Here is a 16,168-nt window from a genome sequence, read left to right on the forward strand (position 1 = left end):
ATTGATTAGCCTTGGGGTGAGGTTTGGTCTAGTATTGATTACCCTTGGGGTGAGGTTTGGTCTAGTATTGATTACCCTTGGGGTGAGGTTTGGTCTAGTATTGATTACCCTTGGGTTGAGGTTTGGTCTAGCATTTTGAATGTCTATTTTCCATCCTTTGTTTGGGCATTGTGAATAGAAAATTACGTCTGTACTGGCCTGCTCTGGCTTTTGTGTCTCATTTCACAGTCTGTGACTCAATTCAGGTTTAATTGGAGAGCTACTTTGCCCTGCATGCTGGACAAATCCTGAAAATGTGTCTGCTGGAGTTCAGAGATAATGACGAAAGCAGACCTATTGGTTAAGTTGCTCAACAAAAGCTGCATGAACAGGAAATCTACAGCTGTGTTGAATTGCTTACCTCACCACTGTCCCATTGCCCCGATCTTGAAAATACTGTATGCCTTACCATAAGTCAGGGACCACAGACACATCGCTGTCACGGTTCTCCTTTGAACTATGTCCAGTTTGGCTTTAAAAGGATTTGAGTTAGGTGAGGAAGTTTACGTTTGTTATTCTTTGCTGGTGTTTTGCTGTAGTTTGTGTCTCTCCCACCCATGTGGGGTAACTGTACTCTGCTGCATTCTCTGTAGTGGGGCTTTGTTTTTATATCCCCTACTTTAAAGATGTTACGTTGAAAGGTTTCTGCTTAAGGAATCACCATGGAGTAAACATCTAGAGAGGATAGGGGTACAAAACACTCTGTTGAACAGTTATTATCAGGGGGAATCTCCTTTTAAGTGAGACGTGTCAGACAGGTCTCCAATGGGAACTCAAAACTAGGCTACGCTCCTAACTGGGATGAAAATGTGCTGTTAAGAATGAAGAACAACAGAAGGGATGTCCAACAGTAGTTTCCTTTCATAAATCCTCCTGCATATCAAGACATTACTCATATCTAAAATTAGTCCCACATATACAGCAATTCATTCACAAAATGTATCTGTCTTAGTGAAAAACGGTCTTACTGAAAATGAAGTCCTACTGAGTTGGTCCCGTGTGGCTCAGTTGGTAGAGCATGGTGTTTGCAACGCCAGGGTTGTGGGTTCGATTCCCACGGGGGACCAGTACGGGAAGAAGAAAAAAAATTATGAAATGTATGCATTCACTACTGTAAGTCGCTCTGGATAAGAGCGTCTGCTAAATGACTAAAATGTAGTTAGGTTAGAGGCCTTGTGATGAGGGTTGAATGTGTTTAGATATTTTCTGTGAGGACTGGCATGTTGAAAGCACTAGTTAGTCTAGTGGTATTATGTTGATACTACTAGGTGTATCTGTGTTACGTCAGTTCAACACCCACCACCAGCTGAAGGAAACTGCCATTAGAGAGAGAGAGCAGGAGAAAGGTAGTGGAGGTGTTGAGACACAGAGTTTTATTTTTTATTTCACCTTTATTTAACCAGGTAGGCTAGTTGAGAACAAGTTCTCATTTACAACTGCAACCTGGCCAAGATAAAGCAAAGCAGTGCGACACAAACAACAACACATAGTTACACATGGAATAAACAAACGTACAGTCAATAACATAATATAAAAAGTCTATATACAGTGTGTGCAAAAGTCCAGGGACCGGATTCACAAAACCTTCTTAAGAAGAAATTTCTTCTTAACTGCAATTTTTTCCTTAATTATAGACTTATGAAGAAAGTTTAGCAAAGTTGCTATTCCTCAATAAAGTTATTGGAAATGTTCTTAAGGTTTTTCTATGTTTCTTCCTAAGAAAAAAGTTAAGAACAAATGGAATTCTTGAAAATAATGTTTCAGGATTTCTTGTTGGAAATGTACTTAAACTTTAGGACAGCTAAACCCTTGTCTTGAGACGAATGGATACTTTTGTAAACATGAACGTTTTCTTGCGCCACAGACACAGATGGCTACCGGATATTTAAATACATCAAGAAAACAAATTAAACACGCATTATCTAGCTAGCTAGTTATTAACAATGTATTACAATATTCTATAAGTGTTAAATAGCTAGCGCTATCTCATCAATTTGCAAAAAAAGAACTTGGCTAACGCGTAACGTCGTTAGCTATTTTGTTGGCTATAATATCGTTACGCGTTAGCTAGCTAACGTAGCTACCTAACTTGCCGGTTGCGCAGTCCCTCTACCACCATCTCTCCTATCATGGACGACACCTTCTCCTCCAGCTGGTCCACATGAATGGTCTCTCAGCTCCCTTCTTCTTAGCAGCCGACTTGATGTCAGACCACTTCTTTTTTTACTGCATCACTGTCCCTTGCCATACCACCGACGGCAGAGACAGACTCGCCCACTCTCACCCATCCTCTCTTTTTGGTATCTGCAGTGACCCCGCAGTTATTCAGTCTCCCCAACAGCAACCGTTTCCTGGCTGCTCTTTCCTCCACCATCACTTCAAGCTCTTGTTTGCTGATGGGTTTTTTTTTCTCTTTCCTTGGTTATCCATTTTTATTTTGATATAGTTAATCTGATGGCTATAATGTGTGAAAAATAATGAAATAACCAAATCCCATCATCCCTGTCACATAAGCTTATTTATTGGTTTCAAGCATGTCACTAATGTCAATGACACATAAGAAGATATTTACGAAGTTCTTAAGAAAAATATTTACGAAGTTCCTAAGAAAACTACGAATTCCTAAGAACATTTAGAGGAATTGCATTTACGAACTATCTTATGAACTTATTCTTTTTTTCCTAAAGAAACTTCTTACGTTTTTTCTTAAGAAATGTTTTGTGAATCTGGCCCCAGCTCCTCAGGGAGGGAGGGAGCCCCATGGCCGGGCTGGGTGGCTGAGAGCCAGGCTGAGGCCCTGGGTGTGTCTGTCTGTACGTGGTTCCCTGGCCCTGGCCTGGAGCAAAACAATGTGTAGGAGAGGAGCATCCCATTCTGGCCCTGCCTCCCTCTCTGCCCTCTAGAACCTCCACAGACCTGAGACCATTCTCTAGCATGAAACAATATTTTCCCGGAGCATTTAGTAAACCAGGTCCACATACTGTAGTACTGAGAAAAAAAACATGTTAGGAATCTGTTGTCATTCCCGAAGGATGTCTTGTATAGCTGTCTTTTCTTAATCTGTTGTGATTTACCGTTTTCAGAGCATCACTCTACGCTCTTCCAGTCTCATAATTTAACCAGAGCCTGGCATGAACTTGATTTAATTAGCTAAATAAAACTGTTTTCCGTCTACAGATTTCGACTCAGAGACGCCAAGGAAGAACTGTCTACCCCACAGTGCCTGAGAACGCCGAGGAGGAGGCACGGAGTCTGTTTGTCCAAGAGGTAAGATCCTACGAGTGCAATAACCCTGCAGGAATGAACCTTTGTGCAGGTAGAGCAGTGGTTTTATTGATAGTTTGATGTTGGCATTGAGATGTGCCATTACTTTCACCATGCAGCCATATTAACTACAGACATTAGAGTCAGTCTTCAGCCAGCTTCTGACCTGTCATTTATGTAGATGGCGACCCGTACAAGATCAATAGATATGGAACACACTGTGCCGCACAGACTTTAGGGTCTGTGATGATTTCCCCATTGTTTATTGAATGTGTCCAGCCGAACCGAACTTCTATTTCACTTAGCACACACTTTGTTACACAATGGTGTTTTATTGTTCAGTGCAGACAGGCGTAGGAATTATGGGCTGTTACTGGAAGCCATCCAGCCAATAGGAGTATTTTCATTCTCTTCAATAACATCTGTTCAGGCCAGGAGACCAAAAAACTGATAAACGGAATCCAGTTCCAAGGTAAATGGATTGTTCTTCTCAAAACGTCTGGTCTTCATTCTCTCAGAGCCCTGTTAACAGTAGTGCCTCCCTGTACCAAGCCCGGTAAATGCCTTCTGCAACTAAGTGGTATTGAAATTGATCTTGAAATCAGAATATAGTCAGGCTTACTGTCCATTCTGTTCTGAATTATTAGACCAAAAGTGAGTTCACAACAGTTCACCTGACACAAGAAGTCTGGGGTGAAGTGTCAAACACACGCCTTAAACGCACCTGCTCTGGGGTAACTATAGATGGGAGACGTGACAGCGACCTTTGTATTGGGCTATGAACTCCTCCTTACTGGACTGCCTGGCGCCCCTAACAAAGCTGAAGTATTTTGATGTTTGTTATTTATTAGGATCCCCATTAGCTGCTACAAAAGCATCAGCTACTCTTCCTGGGGTCCACATGAAACATGACATAATGCATAGTACAGAACATTATTAGTCAAGGACCAAACTATATACATTGAAAATGTCACACATAGCCTACATATCTGTTCCCAGACATAACTATGGATGGGTCATAATTCAGATTTCTGTCATACTGTTATCATCATAAAACATTTCCTTTTTTTCATTGCAAGATTTGACTCAACCAAAAAACGACCATTTTAATCACCAAGAAAAGTCTCAAAGCATTTAGGTAAAAGCTGATATCTAGGATGTGAGATGAGACAAAGTCTCAAAGTTTTACTTAATCCCAGACTTTTAAAATATGAACCTTTTAGTCATCAAGTACTAAATGTGTAGGCGGATGAGGAAGTGGCTGCTGAACTACTGAGCACTGATCTACTGAGCACTGATCTACTGAGCACTGATCTACTGAGCACTGAACGACTGAGCACTGAACGACTGAGCACTGATCTACTGAGCACTGAACTACTGAGCACTGATCTACTGAACGACTGAGCACTGATCTACTGAGCACTGAACGACTGAGCACTGATCTACTGAGCACTGAACGACTGAGCACTGAACGACTGAGCACTGATCTACTGAGCACTGAACGACTGAGCACTGATCTACTGATCTACTGAGCACTGAACGACTGAGCACTGATCTAACGAGCACTGAACGACTGAGCACTGAACGACTGAGCACTGATCTACTGAGCACTGAACTACTGAGCACTGATCTACTGAACGACTGAGCACTGATCTACTGAGCACTGAACGACTGAGCACTGATCTACTGAGCACTGAACGACTGAACACTGAACTACTACTTCTCTTTTCTGCCAACTATCTGCATTCCTGTTACGTGGGAAGAAGAAGACTTAGTTTGGTTAACACATATTGGTTGTTGTGTGCTTGTATGAATGTTTCTGGTTTCTTTAGACTAAACATTGAAACTGTGTCTTGATTTACACATGAAAGCCGTTGATTGTCTCTCTCTTTGTTTCAGTGCATCAAGACCTACAACACTGACTGGCATGTCGTTAATTACAAGTATGAGGACTACTCTGGGGACTTTCGGCAGCTTCCAAAGTAAGCCTGTTGTTCAGAATGGTGTCTTGACAGTACAGTGTTGTATATCATGTAACCAAGTGGTGATTTCCTTCTGGGCAAGTTAGTACAGCTACCCTCTTTGTGCCAAGATTTCACACTAAAACGCACGCACACAGAAACACGCACACACACAGGTGTCAGACAGTGTCAGGCTGTCTGTAATCTTCTATCAGCCTTAGTTGCTGATTGGTGAGGAGGTTTTGGCATGGATACCCTACAAGGAAATGCAGGGTTTATGTTTTAACCAGCAATAACAATGGATACTTCCTGTTCAAGCCAAACTCAGGTTATTCCTGGAGCAGTGGGATTTAGTCCGTGTGGAAACTAACCCCTGTTCTAAGAGTGTCTCATTAGTTCCAGGAATATGGTTTCCAGTGTCATCGTTGTGGAATTTGGACATAAAATGAAGCTGCCCCAACCTTGAGACTTGCCATTGATGTCAACAGCCCTTTGGTCACCATTCAGTGTCCAGGGAGGGAAATTGAAACAATGAAATATGACGTAGCATGACACTAATTTTTACAGTGGTTTTCCTGGGTTGAGTTAGTTCAAGGTTCCTATGTAAGTGGGACTTGTACTGTACATTACATCCGGTTTAATTTCTTATAACAATGAATGACCTCTGATAGATAATGGATGACCTCTGACCTCTGATAGATAAGATCAAATCATACTTTATCCACATCCTTGTGTTTTACAGCAAAGTGTCCAGACCAGACAAACTGGCTGTCCACGTTTTTGAGGTTGATGAAGATGTCGATAAAGATGAGGTAAGTGAATGTCTGCAGAAAGTTACAAATAACAAACTATTTAGCTAAGCCACTTGTGTTTATTCCTATCAGCACACAGATCTTAAGCTTTTACCTCAACTCTTGACCCTCAGCCTTGCCCACATGCTCCATGTACAAATCATTTTATATCAAATAACCCTCCATACAGACAGACAGACAGAATAATTCATAAAATTTTCATGCTCCGCTAAGACAGTCCAGCAGCTTTCTACACTGCCAGAAGGCCACTGTATCTAAACTCTTTACTCCTAGAAACCTGTATTTCCTAGAAGAACACCCCTTCTGAGTCTCACAAGCATCAGATCCTATTTCAGTTATTCATTCAGACTAGAACTGATTTGGCTTTCCTGCTCCAATCACAGTTGTTAAATGTCTCCGGCAAGAGATGAAAGAGTTCTGTGTCTAAACAGCACATATTGTGCCTAAACAGCATGTCTAAATAGCACATGTTGTGTCTAAATAGCATGTTGTGTCTAAATAACTTATTGTCACAGGCGTCAAAGTGAGTAGACCAAGGTGCAGCGCGGAATATGTTCATCTTGTAGTTTTAATGAAAAAAGAATGAACACTATACAAATAAACAAAAAATTACAGCAGACAGTTCCGTCAGGTACTTACAACTAAAAGGGAAAACAACTACCCACAAAACCCAAAGGAAAAACAGGCTGCCTAAGTATGGTTCCTAATCAGAGACAACGATAGACAGCTGCCTCTGGTTAGGAACCATACTCGGCCCAACACATAGAAATACAACACATAGAATGCCCACCCCACACAAAACAAACCCTCTCTCCCAGGTCAGGGCGTGACACTTATATTATGTCTAAATAGCATGTTGTGTCTAAATAGCATGTTGTGTCTAAATAGCATGTTGTGTCTAAATAGCATGTTGTGTATAAATAGCATGTTGTGTCTAAATAGCATGTTGTGTCTAAATAGCATGTTGTGTCTAAATAGCATGTTGTGTATAAATGGCATGTGTTGTGTCTAAATAGCATGTGTTGTGTCTAAATAGCATGTTGTGTCTAAATAGTATGTGTTGTGTCTAAATAGCATGTGTTGTGTCTAAATAGCATGTTGTGTCTAAATAGCATGTGTTGTGTCTAAATAGCATTTGTTGCGTCTAAATAGCATGTTGTGTCTAAATAGCATGTTGTGTCTAAATAGCATGTGTTGTGTCTAAATAGCATGTTGTGTCTAAATAGCATGTTGTGTCTAAATAGCATGTGTTGTGTCTAAATAGCATGTTGTGTCTAAATAGCATGTTGTGTCTAAATAGCATGTGTTGTGTCTAAATAGCATGTTGTGTCTAAATAGCATGTTGTGTCTAAATAGCATGTGTTGTGTCTAAATAGCATGTTGTGTCTAAATAGCATGTGGTGTGTCTAAATAGCACATGTTATGTCTAAGTAGCATGTGTTGTGTCTAAATAGCATGTGTTGCGTCTAAATAGCATGTTGTGTCTAAATAGCATGTTGTGTCTAAATAGCATGTGTTGTGTCTAAATAGCATGTTGTGTCTAAATAGCATGTTGTGTCTAAATAGCATGTGTTATGTCTAAATAGCATGTGTTGTGTCTAAATAGCATGTTGTGTCTAAATAGCATGTTGTGTCTAAATAGCATGTGGTGTGTCTAAATAGCACATGTTATGTCTAAGTAGCACATGTTATGTCTAAAGTATAAAGGGTAATTAGCTGCAGGACTTTGGTTCACTGGCCACCTCTTAAATGGTCTCAGGTTTTTCTACTCTGCTTCTCATGCGGAAGTTCATGTGTTCATGGTCCCAGGCTCCTCACTCCTCACAGCTCATGGGTTTGGCCCTTTTTGTTGTGAGCAAATTATTTTACATTTAGTGACTGCCTGATTGATACAACTGTGAAACCGTAGCTAGAACCCTTTGGTCTGTGAACCATAGAAATGTCTGATTCTGCTGTTGAACAGTGTAAATTAGTCTTTGTTGGAATGGCTTGTGAGACAGGGAGTCAGTGCACACGAGGGAGGCTATGGAGTGAACATTAGGTCTGATAGGGGAGGGGCATTAGGTCTGACTGGGGAGTGAACATTAGGTCTGACAGGGGAGGGGCATTAGGTCTGACAGGGGAGGGGCATTAGGTCTGATAGGGGAGTGAACATTAGGTCTGACAGGGGAGTGAACATTAGGTCTGATAGGGGAGGGGCATTAGGTCTGACAGGGGAGGGGCATTAGATCTGATAGGGGAGGGGCATTAGATCTGACAGGGGAGGGGCATTAGGTCTGATAGGGGAGGGGCATTAGGTCTGACTAGGGGAGTGGACATTAGGTCTGACAGGGGAGGGGCATTAGGTCTGATAGGGGAGGGGCATTAGGTCTGATAGGGGAGGGGCATTAGGTCTGACAGGGGAGGGGCATTAGATCTGACAGGGGAGGGGCATTAGGTCTGATAGGGGAGGGGCATTAGGTCTGACAGGGGAGTGGACATTAGGTCTGACAGGGGAGGGGCATTAGATCTGACAGGGGAGTGGCATTAGGTCTGACAGGGGAGGGGCATTAGGTCTGATAGGGGAGGGGCATTAGGTCTGATAGGGGAGGGGCATTAGGTCTGACAGGGGAGGGGCATTAGATCTGACAGGGGAGAGGCATTAGGTCTGACAGGGGAGGGGCATTAGGTCTGACAGGGGAGGGGCATTAGATCTGACAGGGGAGGGGCATTAGATCTGATAGGGGAGTGGACATTAGGTCTGACAGGGGAGGGGCATTAGATCTGATAGGGGAGGGGCATTAGGTCTGACAGAGGAGGGGACATTAGGTCTGACAGGGGAGGGGCATTAGATCTGACAGGGGAGGGGCATTAGATCTGACAGGGGAGTGAACATTAGATCTGATAGGGGAGGGGCATTAGGTCTGACAGGGGAGGGGCATTAGGTCTGACAGGGGAGGGGCATTAGGTCTGACAGGGGAGGGGCATTAGGTCTGATAGGGGAGGGGACATTAGGTCTGACAGGGGAGGGGCATTAGATCTGACAGGGGAGGGGCATTAGGTCTGACAGGGGAGGGGCATTAGGTCTGACAGGGGAGGGGCATTAGGTCTGACAGGGGAGGGGCATTAGATCTGACAGGGGAGGGGCATTAGGTCTGACAGGGGAGGGGCATTAGGTCTGACAGGGGAGGGGCATTAGGTCTGACAGGGGAGGGGCATTAGGTCTGACAGGGGAGGGGCATTAGGTCTGACAGGGGAGGGGCATTAGATCTGACAGGGGAGGGGCATTAGGTCTGACAGGGGAGGGGCATTAGGTCTGACAGGGGAGGGGCATTAGATCTGATAGGGGAGGGGCATTAGGTCTGACAGGGGAGGGGCATTAGGTCTGACAGGGGAGGGGCATTAGATCTGACAGGGGAGGGGCATTAGGTCTGACAGGGGAGGGGCATTAGATCTGACAGGGGAGGGGCATTAGGTCTGACAGGGGAGGGGCATTAGATCTGACAGGGGAGGGGCATTAGATCTGACAGGGGAGGGGCATTAGATCTGACGGGGGAGGGGCATTAGGTCTGACAGGGGAGGGGCATTAGGTCTGATAGGGGAGGGGCATTAGATCTGACAGGGGAGGGGCATTAGATCTGACAGGGGAGGGGCATTAGGTCTGACAGGGGAGGGGCATTAGATCTGACAGGGGAGGGGCATTAGGTCTGACAGGGGAGGGGCATTAGGTCTGACAGGGGAGGGGCATTAGATCTGACAGGGGAGGGGCATTAGGTCTGACAGGGGAGGGGCATTAGATCTGACACACACACACACACACACACACACAGAGAGCAACCCCAGCCCCATGTCTGTTCATGTATTTAAAGACAATAGCATTACCACAGGCAGGGGTAGAACGTTTATGGTCGAATGTGTAAATGATTATGGAATTATTCTGCACTGTATTGCATCTAAGGTTGATTGATGCAATAGTTTTGTTCATCTGGTTGGTTTGGGTGTTGCCAGGCAACATTTGCGGAGCTTTGGGGTTCACTGAAAGTCAACAGAAGTAAAATGTCTGGTCCTCTGGGGACTGGTGTCTCCTGGCCAGAGGGGGATGACTGGAAGCAGGCCCTGAACGTTTCCAGACCCTCCTCAGATGAGTCGATGATATGCTGAAAAAATATTCTGCGCTCTGCCAACACCTTTAAATACATTTTATTGGATGAGAAAGAGAATAGGAATCATGTCATACAAAGTCATCTTAAAAACCCATTTCATTATTGTCAGTTTCTAAAAGCATCTGGAACATTGGGTTTTAACTCTGTAGTCTGTCAAAGAGAAGAGGCTTAAACACTCTGGACATGTGTTCTGATCATGAGGACCTGATGGAGACCAGGCCAGGGGTAAAACGCTGGTGCACTGTCACCTCTACCCTTACTATTCTCCTAATTGACTTATTTACACAGATCATTACACCTCTGGAAGTCTTCATGGAATAGAGATGGTAGCCATGTGTTTTTCATCATATGTGCCCTTTGCCAATGGATTGGATGCTTTCATGGTATACCTAAGAACTGGGATGATATGATCGCGTCTCAGTGCAGAAGCCATGGAGAGGGGCTGTTTATTTGGATTCATAGTGGAGGTTTGTTGAATATGCTGGCTGCTTGTTTGGAATCAAATAGACCTACACTCTTAGAAAAAAGGTGCTATCTAGAACCTAAAAGGGTTCTTCGGCTATACCCATAGTAGAACCCTTTGAAGAACCCTTTTTGGTTCCTTTCCACATAGGGTTTTGCATGGAACCCAAAAGTGTTCTACCTGGAATGAAAAAAGGTTCTACTTGGAACCAAAAAGGGTTATCCTATGGGGACAGGCGAAGAATCCTTTTGGAACCCTTTTTTCTAAGAGTGTACATCAAACGGAGGTTTTTCTCATCTCATCCTCCATGTCTCCTATACTGACATTTATATCAGCCACAGGATCAAGGGGCGTTGCACAGTTTGGCAGAGAGTGAGCACAGTAATGTGTTGATGTGGTGCAGTGTATGTCATTGTGTACTGTATGTGTGTTGTCTTGAGTGTGTCTGAGCCCATTGCCATGTCTCTTCCAGGACACAACCTCCCTAGGTTCCCAGAAAGGAGGGATCACCAAGCATGGCTGGCTGTACAAAGGCAACATGAACAGTGCCATCAGTGTCACCATGAGGGTGAGTGATCCTAATGATGATGATGACACTAGCTATCTCTGTGAGGAATGGTTTTTACACAGTGTACCAGATGTATCGGGATGAGCAATAGTCCATTCTCGTGTCTCCAGTGACAGAAGGATGTAGCTTGATTTTCATCAACACCATTTATCAGACAAACTGATGGATTTTGTAAAACACTAATGTTGTTGACTTCCTCCTAACCATGCTGGGGCAATTATCTGGGCCCAAATTGTGCCTCTTGTTCTCTAAGAATAGAAATGGGATTGTTATTGTTTTACTGTACTTTCCAGTCTTTCAAGAGGAGGTATTTCCACCTAACCCAGCTGGGTGATGGCTCTTACAACCTGAACTTCTACAAGGATGAGAAGATCTCCAAAGAACCCAAAGGAACCATCTTCCTGGACTCCTGTATGGGAGTTGTTCAGGTGATATTGTGAACTTTGTATCTGGGAATGTGCTTTGACACCATAATTATTAACATTATATGGGATGAGTTCAGGTCATCTAGACAGACATGCTTCCTTTCCAAAGATGTTACTTTCTAAAATATATGTACCTGTGTAAAATCTTATATGATCAGTAAAACTCAGCACAAGTTAAATCTAGCAACAGAGTATCAATGACGAAATGTTTCTGTCTGTATCGCTGCTGGGACCCTTCCCCAATCCCCATTTATGTAATACTACCATACACTTTGCAGCAGGCCAGCAATCAATACCACATGCTATAGCTAGCAGGCACACATCTCCCCGTCCCAACACAGGCTTGAAGCCATTATCTGTCTTCTACTCACAGAGGGATGTAAAGGTTGTGTTTTTACTGACCAAGCATTCAGCTCACATTAATTATCTGTCTTCTACTCACAGAGGGATGTAAAGGTTGTGTTTTTACTGATCAAGCATTCAGCTCACATTAATTATCTGTCTTCTACACACAGGGGGATGTAAAGGTTGTGTTTTTACTGACCAAGCATTCAGCTCACATTAATTATCTGTCTTCTACACACAGAGGGATGTAAAGATTGTGTTTTTACTGATCAAGCATTCAGCTCACATTAATTATCTGTCTTCTACTCACAGGTGGATGTAAAGGTTGTGTTTTTACTGACCAAGCATTCAGCTCACATTAATTATCTGTCTTCTACTCACAGATGGATGTAAAGGTTGTGTTTTTACTGACCAAGCATTCAGCTCACATTAATTATCTGTCTTCTACTCACAGGTGGATGTAAAGGTTGTGTTTTTACTGACCAAGCATTCAGCTCACATTCATTATCTGTCTTCTACACACAGATGGATGTAAAGGTTGTGTTTTTACTGACCAAGCATTCAGCTCACATTAATTATCTGTCTTCTACTCACAGGTGGATGTAAAGGTTGTGTTTTTACTGACCAAGCATTTAGCTCACATTCATTATCTGTCTTCTACACACAGATGGATGTAAAGGTTGTGTTTTTACTGACCAAGCATTTAGCTCACATTAATTATCTGTCTTCTACACACAGGGGGATGTAAAGGTTGTGTTTTTACTGACCAAGCATTTAGCTCACATGAATTATCTGTCTTCTACACACAGAGGGATGTAAAGGTTGTGTTTTTACTGACCAAGCATTCATCTACTCACAGAGGGATGTAAAGGTTGTGTTTTTACTGACCAAGCATTCATCTACTCACAGAGGGATGTAAAGGTTGTGTTTTTACTGACCAAGCATTCATCTACACACAGAGGGATGTAAAGGTTGTGTTTTTTACTGACCAAGCATTCATCTACACACAGAGGGATGTAAAAGTCATGTTTTTACTGACCAAGCATTTAGCTCACATGAATTAGATGAATAAAAAGGAGTCATCAGTGTGGAGTTGAGAGCTCGGCCAGGGCCTCTCTTATCTCCTGCCCTACGGAAGTGGCTTTTGTTTCTGCCAGTGAAGACGAGTGGGAGTGTGTACCTGGTATGGAGTGGATGGCGTGGTTGGGCGGTCCCTTGAGTGGATTGGTAAAATATTCAGACCCCTTCCCTTTTTCCACATTTTGTTACATTACAGCCTCATTCTGAAATTGATTAAATACCCCATAATGACAAAGCAAAAACAGGTTTTTATAATTTTTTTCAAATGTTTTACACAAAAAAACCTGAAATACCTTATTTACATAAGTATTCAGACTCTTTGCTATGAGACTTGAAATTGAGTTTCCATTGATGATCCTTGAGATGTTTCTACAACTTGATTGGAGTCCACCTGTGGTAAACTAAATTGATTGGACATGATTTGGAAAGGCACACACCTGTCTATACAAGGTCCCACAGTTGACAGTGCATGTCAGATCAAAAACTAAGCCATGAGTTCGAAGGAATTGTCTGTAGAGCTCAGAGACAGGATTGTGTTGAGGCACAGATCTGGGGAAGGGTTCCAAAAAATGTCTGCAGCACTGAAGTTCCCCAAGAACACAGTGGCCCCATCATTCTTAAATGGAAAAAGATTGGAACCACCAAGACTCTTCCTAGAGCTGGCCGCCCGGCCAAACTGAGCAATCAGGGGAGAAGGCCCTTGGTCATGGAGGTGACCAAGAATCCGATGGTCACTCTGATAGAGCTCAAAGGTCCTCTGTTGAGATGGAAGAACCTTCCAGAAGGCCTTTATGGTAGAGTGGCCAGATGGAAGCCACTTCTCAGTAAAAGGCACATGACAGCCCACTTGGAGTTTGCCAAAAGGCAACTAAAGACTCTCAGACCATGAGAAACAAGATTCTCTGGTCTGATGAAACCAAGATTGAACTCTTTGGTCTGAATACCTACCTATCTATTTAGCCTTGGCTACCTAGCAATCTGTTTAGCCTTGGCTTGCTAGCACGTTAGCTGTACACACACCTGTTTGTATTGATGTCCTGGCCGGTGTCGCATTGTCTTCTTTACCTTTGGCGAATTGGGTGCTCTGTAGGCCTATGTTTCTTATCCAGGAGCAAACGTATGGTCGTTTGGTTTATGCGGGTTTCTTCAAATGTAATGCTTTGAGCCAATAGCTCGTCTTTTGGAGGTACAGACGGTAAGCCTATGGCGAGCAATCCACAACTGAACTGGACCATAAGGTTGATGACCAAAACATTGCTTTTGTAAAAAAAACTTTTCTGGCAACCTTTTACGGAATATATTATACTAGTTGAACTCCTCGTCTGCCGGTGGGTCAAGCTAGTTGACAGTACAGATGTTGTGTCAGGCTTGGCTATAATGTACGTCGTCTGCCTAGCACTGGACACTGTGCTGTCTGGAGATCTGGCCAAGTGGGAGTATGTAAATGCTTGTAAATGTGGCAAAGTATGCTATCCCCTTCACTCTGATTGGGTGTTTCATTTAGCCCGAGATTTGACATTATATGGGCAAGATAATGTGCCTAATTATAAACCACAACAACTGGCCTTGGAGGGGATCTGCTCTTAGGTAACTCTGCAATTATATGCATATCCCCTCTCCCTCCTTTTCCCTCTCCTCTCTCTCCTCTCCTCTCCCTCCTCTCCCCTCTCCCCTCTCCCTCCTTTCCCCTCTCCTCTCTCTCCTCTCCCCTCTCCTCTCCCTCCTCACCCCTCTCCCTCTTCTCCCTCCCCTCTCCTCCCCTCTCCTCTCCCTCCTCACCCCTCTCCTCCCTCCCCTCTTCTCCCTCCCCTCTCCTCTCCCTCTTCTCCCTCCCCTCCCCTCTCCTCCCCTCTCCTCTCCCTCCTCATCCCTCTCCCTCTTCTCCCTCCCCTCTCCTCCCCTCTCCTCTCTTTCCTCCCCTCCCCTCTCCTCTCCCTCCTCATCCCTCTCCCTCTTCTCCCTCCCCTCTCCCCCCTCTCCTCCCCTCTCCTCTCTTTCCTCCCCTCACCTCTCCTCTCCTCTCCCTCCTCATCCCTCTCCCTCTTCTCCCTCCCCTCTCCTCCCCCTCCTCTCTTTCCTCCCCTCCCCTCTCCTCTCCTCATCCTCCTCTCCCTGCATAATGTACTAAGGCTTTGTGTGCTAAACAACAGGCCTGCGTATTTGACTCATTTCACAGTGGGGGAGTCCTTGCAGTTTAAAGTATTTAAGGGTTCACAACCTACGGAACCCATTATAGTGATAATCTACTCTCCACTCAGAGTTAATGTGTTATTTAAAGAACCCAGTATAGTGATAATCTACTCTCCACTCACAGTTAATGTGTTATTTAAAGAACCCAGTATAGTGATAATCTACTCTCCACTCACAGTTAATGTGTTATTTAAAGAACCCAGTATAGTGATAATCTACTCTCCACTCACAGTTAATGTGTTATTTAAAGAACCCAGTATAGTGATAATCTACTCTCCACTCACAGTTAATGTGTTATTTAAAGAACCCTGCTTATTAGTCCCTTGATGATGAATCCACTCTGCTCCTGTCCCAAACACCCCCATAACTAGTGTTTACTCTACTGGCCTTGAGCTAATGACTCTCCCTCCCATTCACCTCCCTCTCTACAGGCCCCTCTCTACAGGCCCCTCTCTACAGGCCCCTCTCTACAGGCCCCTCTCTGCAGGCCCCTCTCTGCAGGCCCCTCTCTACAGGCCCCTCTCCGCAGGCCCCTCTCTACAGGCCCCTCTCTACAGGCCCCTCTCTGCAGGCCCCTCTCTGCAGGCCCCTCTCTACAGGCCCCTCTCTACAGGCCCCTCTCCGCAGGCCCCTCTCTACAGGCCCCTCTCTACAGGCCCCTCTCCGCAGGCCCCTCTCTGCAGGCCGAAAGACTCAGCCTGATGTTATGTGGAGCTATGATTTATATAGAAACATTCAGGCAATATTTTGGGGAGATTGTTTACACAACAGTGGAATTACTACACCTCAGCCTCCCATGGTAAGATCTCCTGGACATTTGAATGAACTCTATAATGACCAAAGCCTGGATGCATATACGTAATCAGCCACGGTGGTTAG

General features: G+C 44.1%; 1 protein-coding gene across 10 annotated transcripts in view; it reads left to right on the top strand.

Moving 5' to 3' along the window:
• Positions 1–16,168, top strand: part of LOC106582455 (dedicator of cytokinesis protein 9) — a 268,403-nt gene that overhangs the window by 168,272 nt on the left and 83,963 nt on the right. For all 10 annotated transcript variants that reach the window (XM_045704859.1, XM_014165586.2, XM_014165579.2 and 7 more), the window contains exons 3-7: positions 3,217–3,306; positions 5,203–5,285; positions 6,007–6,076; positions 11,154–11,249; positions 11,543–11,677. In XM_045704859.1, coding sequence (XP_045560815.1) covers positions 3,217–3,306; positions 5,203–5,285; positions 6,007–6,076; positions 11,154–11,249; positions 11,543–11,677 — 474 coding nt within the window. The remainder of the gene's footprint in view (positions 1–3,216; positions 3,307–5,202; positions 5,286–6,006; positions 6,077–11,153; positions 11,250–11,542; positions 11,678–16,168) is intronic.

This window comes from Salmo salar, chromosome ssa21 (assembly GCF_905237065.1).
Source record: "Salmo salar chromosome ssa21, Ssal_v3.1, whole genome shotgun sequence".
In the NCBI taxonomy this organism is placed as follows: Eukaryota; Metazoa; Chordata; class Actinopteri; order Salmoniformes; family Salmonidae; genus Salmo; species Salmo salar.